Genomic DNA, 6,000 nt, shown 5'->3' with positions numbered 1-6,000 from the left:
GGAAAACCTATAGTATAATAAAGGGGTGCAGAGTTTAATGATCAGCACTCTGAGCTGTGAGTTACTCCATCTTCAGCTAGGTGTGATATCCGCCTATTGACCTGCATCCAGTGTGAAGTTGGCCACTTCCAACCCCTATAGTAATAGATCGGCTGCCGCAACAAGCGCCAAGGGACCTGATTGCACCTAGGGAGTCCGGGACCTGTCACCCGATTAACCCGTGCGTGCCCGGCCGCCCTGCCGCACCGCCTGCCCCGTGTTGCGGGTTGCTCTAGCAGTGAAGCTGTTAATGAGAGGCGTCTCAAGCCAAGCTTTTGGCTACCGCAGAAGTGGGTCAGCGCGGTTGCCATGGAGACGCTTTAGCAACCAATCTTGCAACCGCTCCCTCCGTATCTCTCCAGAAACCCTTCAAGATTAAAAGCGTCTTGTGCTGCCGTCTCTTCCTCTCCCCATCCTTTTGTCTCTGTCTCCCTCACTTGCTGCATCTGCCCTGGTAGTGCCAGTGACCGGCCCTGCTCCATGCTGCACCCCTCCTTCCATGCCCACAGCAGCCTTACATCTGGTCGCTGGGGTAAGGGAGGGAAGCAGGCAAACTTGGGGGATCTCTTCTCCTTTTTCTTCAGCCAGTTCTTCTCCACGCCTCCGTGGCACCAAGACTCTGCTTGCCAGCTGGTAAGAAGTGTGCCTGGCAAATGCCTGGGCTGTCTGCTTTACTCATCTGTGCCATATACAATGCCTCTTGTCTCTTCTGTGTGCGTCCCTGGCATCTATCTATCCATCTATCTATCTATCTATCTATCTATCTATCTATCTATCTATCTATCTATCTATCTATCCATCCATCCATCCATCCATCCATCCATCCATCCATCCATCCATCCATCCATCCATCCATCCATCCATCCATCCATCCATCCATCTATCTATCTATCTATCTATCTATCTATCTATCTATCTATCTATCTATCTATCATTAGTCAGTGATAGATAGATAGATAGACTAATGATAGATAGATAGATAGATAGATGGATAGATAGATAGATAGATGGATAGATAGATAGATAGATAGATAGATAGATAGATAGATAGATAGATAGATAGATAGATAGACTGACTAATGATAGATAGATAGATAGATAGATAGATAGATAGATAGATAGATAGACTATCTATCTATCAATAATCAGTCTATGTATCTATCTATCTATCTATCTATCTATCTATCTATCTATCTATCTATCTATCTATCTATCTATCTATCTATCAATAGTCAGTCTATCTATCTATCTATCTATCTATCTATCTATCTATCTATCTATCTATCTATCTATCTATCTATCTATCTATCTATCTATCTATCTATCCATCCATCCATCCATCCATCCATCCATCCATCCATCCATCCATCCATCCATCCATCTATCTATCTATCTATCTATCTATCTATCTATCTATCTATCTATCTATCTATCTATCTATCTATCTATCTATCTATCTATCTATCTATCATCTATCTATCATGTTTTCATCAGCCTGTCTTTCTGTCTATGTGTAACTTAAACAAAGTAATTCATTTCATGGATAGCTCCATGTTTTGCTAGCAGAACCTGTCTTTTTTTGTTTGCACTCAAGACTGAGCCCATCATGTGTTTACCAGGCAGAAGCTTATTTTTGTATATTAGATACACTATTATAGCTTTTTAGTGTTCTTCTAGACTAGGAGATGATGAGGGTTCCTTAAACTGTGGCTGATTGACCTCCCATCTGAAGGCGTATGGTTCCTGCATAGTTCTAGAGCCAGTGCCAGTTGGTAGAGCCAGTGGCATGACACCAATAATCTTTTATTTAGCTATCTGTAAGGTTGGCATTTTAACCACTGCTGTAAGGGTCAGGTTCTTCCTACTGGCCACCACTGTAAAGGTTAGATGCTCCCTAATACCCACCACTGTAAGGGTTGGATTACTGTAATGACCACCTCTGTATTGGTTAGATTTTTCCTAATGATCTCAGCTGTAAGGGCTGGGTTCTTCCTAATGACCACCATTGTGAGGGTTAGATTCTTTCAAATGACCACCAGTGTAAGGGTTACATTCTTCCTAATGGCCACAACTGTAAGGGTTGGATTACTGTCATAACCACCACTGTAATGGTTAGATTGTTCCTAATGGCCACAACTGTAAGGGTTGGATTACTGTCATAACCACCACTGTAAGGGTTAGATTGTTCCTAATGACCACCACTGTAAGGGTTAAATACTTTCAACTGACTACCACTGTAAGGGTTAAATACTTTCAACTGACTACCACTGTAAGGGTTGGATTCTTCCTAATGACCACCACTGTAAGGATTGGGTTCTTCCTAATGACCCCCATTGTGAGGGTTAGATTGTTTTAAATGACCACAACTCTAAGGGTTAGATTCTTTTAAATGACCACCACAGTAAGGGTTACATTTTTTCCTAATGAACACAATTGTAAAGGTTAGATTACTGTCATGGCCACCACTGTTAGGGTTAGATTCTTACTAATGACCACCGATGTAAGGGTTAGATTCATCCTAGAGACCACAACTGTAAGGGGTTTGATTACTGTAATAACCACCACTGTAAGGGTTAGATTCTTGCTAATGACCACCACTGTATGGATTAGATTCATCCTAATGACCAGCAATGTAAGGGTTGGATTACTGTAATGACCACCACTGTAAGGGTTAGATTCTTCCTAATGACCCCCACTGTAATGGTTAGATTCATCCTAAAGACCACCACTGTAAGGGTGGGATTACTGTAATGACTACCACTGTAAGGGTTAGATACTTCCTAATGACCAACAATGTAAGAGTTACATTCTTCCTAATGACCACCACTGTAAGGGTTAGATTCATCCTAATGACCACCACTGTAAGAATTGGATTACTGTAATGACCACCACTGTAAGGGTTAGACCCTTCCTAATGACCACCACTACAAGGGTTAGACCCTTCCTAATGACCACCACTGTAAGGGTTAGATTCTTCCTAATGACCACCACTGTAAGGGTTAGACCCTTCCTAATGACCACCACTACAAGGGTTAGACCCTGCCTAATGACCACCACTGTAAGGTTAGACCCTTCCTAATGATCGCCACTGTAAGGGTTAGATTCTTCCTAATTTCCACCAATGTAAGGGTTAGATTCATCCTAGAGACCACAACTGTAAGGGGTTTGATTACTGTAATAACCACCACTGTAAGGGTTAGATTCTTGCTAATGACCACCACTGTATGGATTAGATTCATCCTAATGACCAGCAATGTAAGGGTTGGATTACTGTAATGACCACCACTGTAAGGGTTAGATTCTTCCTAATGACCCCCACTGTAATGGTTAGATTCATCCTAAAGACCACCACTGTAAGGGTGGGATTACTGTAATGACTACCACTGTAAGGGTTAGATACTTCCTAATGACCAACAATGTAAGAGTTACATTCTTCCTAATGACCACCACTGTAAGGGTTAGATTCATCCTAATGACCACCACTGTAAGAATTGGATTACTGTAATGACCACCACTGTAAGGGTTAGACCCTTCCTAATGACCACCACTACAAGGGTTAGACCCTTCCTAATGACCACCACTGTAAGGGTTAGATTCTTCCTAATGACCACCACTGTAAGGGTTAGACCCTTCCTAATGACCACCACTACAAGGGTTAGACCCTTCCTAATGACCACCACTGTAAGGTTTAGACCCTTCCTAATGACCGCCACTGTAATGGTTAGATTCTTCCTAATTTCCACCAATGTAAGGGTTAGATTCTTCCTAATGACCACCACTGTAAGGGTTAGACCCTTCCTAATGACCACCACTGTAAGGGTTAGACCCTTCCTAATGATCACCACTGTAAGGGTTAGACCCTTCCTAATGACCACCGCTACAAGGGTTAGACCCTTCCTAATGACCACCACTACAAGGGTTAGACCCTTCCTAATGACCACCACTGTAAGGGTTAGATTCTTCCTAATGACCACCACTGTAAGGGTTAGACCCTTCCTAATGACCACCACTACAAGGGTTAGACCCTTCCTAATGACCACCACTGTAAGGGTTAGACCCTTCCTAATGATCACCACTGTAAGGGTTAGACCCTTCCTAATGACCACCGCTACAAGGGTTAGACCCTTCCTAATGACCACCACTACAAGGGTTAGACCCTTCCTAATGACCACCACTGTAAGGGTTAGATTCTTCCTAATGACCACCACTGTAAGGGTTAGACCCTTCCTAATGACCACCACTACAAGGGTTAGACCCTTCCTAATGACCACCACTGTAAGGGTTAGATTCTTCCTAATGACCACCACTGTAAGGGTTAGACCCTTCCTAATGACCACCACTACAAGGGTTAGACCCTTCCTAATGACCACCACTGTAAGGGTTAGATTTTTCCTAATGACCACCACTGTAAGGGTTAGACCCTTCCTAATGACCACCACTGTAAGGGTTAGATTCTTCCTAATGACCACCACTGTAAGGGTTAGATTTTTCCTAATGACCACCACTGTAAGGGTTAGACCGTTCCTAATGACCACCACTGTAAGGGTTAGATTCTTCCTAATTACCCCCAATGTAAGGGTTAGATTCTTTCTACTGATCACCATTGTAAGGTGTGGATTCTTCCTACTAACCACCAAAAGCTACTTTTGCCATTGTCCCCAAGGAATTGGTTTTAGTTAGGGTTTCCTAAAATCTGAAAAACATTTTTTGGGTTCCCCAGAGGTAAAAAAGGTTAAGAAACACTGCACTGTTGTGAAAAATTCTTAGAAGGAAGACATATTGTGATCTTATCTTTAATGTAGTGTTATGTAATAGTTAAATTAAGTTGTCACCAGCGTTGAGAGTTTACCTATAGCATCATTTCACATTTTGGCCTAACACAGATCTATGTTGCTATGCAGGTTTCCTGCACGCAATCTGTTTTCATACTAGTTTTATTAAACTGCAGATTTTTTTTTGCTCAGAGGTTCAAGTCAACTGAAAGAGGGCTCCCTGTGTCTGTACTAACTACCTGGGGCCACTTTGAAGATAGATCAAATAGCTAATAATGAATGGCCCCTAACCTTCATCCTCCTTCCAATCCCCCACATCTTGTAAGATGCCTGTATAATTGGTCTCACAGTAGCTTCCTATCAATAGAACATTGACTTGCTCAATTGTATTGATCTCTTGAACGTTGCTGGAGAAATTAATCATACCTCCTGCACTTGCTTTGTTCTTAAGCTATTGTTTTTTTTTTTTTTTTTTCCAAATCATAAATTTTTTTTCTAAATCATTTTATTATATACAGTGCAGTTTGCATTATTATGTTGCTTTTTGCGCTATTGCTTTGTTATGCTGCAAAATATAATAAAACTGATCACCTTTTATCATGTGGCCCACTTACGTCTTCTTAGAGGTTTTGTTTAGTATATCTTATTGTAGAAAACATTGCTATTGAAAAGCGTACAGTCCCTAACCAGCTAAGTGCAGTGCAGATCGTAAGCTTCTAGGTGATGTATGTTACCGTAAAGAAGCTGCAGAGCAACACGCATAATATTAGTAACAATTTCGATCCCTGGACACTTATATATTATATATCACGCTCACACCTTGATCTAAGGACAGGTAGGCTGAAGCAGTACATAAGCTGTGCATACTGAATACTGATATGTAAACTGCAGCAGTGCCTGTATCACATGACATGGCACATAGAGAAGGCAGAGGGTGCCAGACTGTCACATCCAGCGTCAGCTTTCCAAAAAAAAAAAAAAAAACGTCAACATTCTACATTACACCAAGTACCAGCTCTTTATGGAGAAATCTATCTTTATTATAATGTCAAATATTAGTGTTTATTGATCCAGATTGTGTGTCTGTGGTAAGCCTCCTTCTCTCTTTGTGTGACACCATGACTGATTGCAGAATACCTCTTTTACCATTACTCCTTGTGTAGATAATATGACTGCCAGAATGATTATT

The 6,000-nt window shown here is 41.5% G+C and overlaps 1 protein-coding gene across 2 annotated transcripts in view; it reads left to right on the top strand.

Moving 5' to 3' along the window:
- The first annotated feature begins 347 nt into the window (after positions 1–347).
- Positions 348–6,000, top strand: part of RIMS3 (regulating synaptic membrane exocytosis 3) — a 175,464-nt gene continuing 169,811 nt past the window's right edge. Inside the window, exon 1 of one of the 2 annotated variants that reach the window (XM_082247597.1) lies at positions 348–672. In XM_082247597.1, coding sequence (XP_082103723.1) covers positions 539–672 — 134 coding nt within the window. In that variant the 5' untranslated portion in view covers positions 348–538. The remainder of the gene's footprint in view (positions 673–6,000) is intronic. The other variant, XM_082247596.1, reaches the window with a different exon arrangement.

This window comes from Pelophylax lessonae (assembly GCF_965119305.1).
Source record: "Pelophylax lessonae genome assembly, chromosome: 2".
NCBI classification, from domain to species: domain Eukaryota; kingdom Metazoa; phylum Chordata; class Amphibia; order Anura; family Ranidae; genus Pelophylax; species Pelophylax lessonae.
The sequence above is the reverse complement of the archived record's forward strand: the minus strand, read 5'-3'. Positions and strand labels throughout refer to the sequence as shown.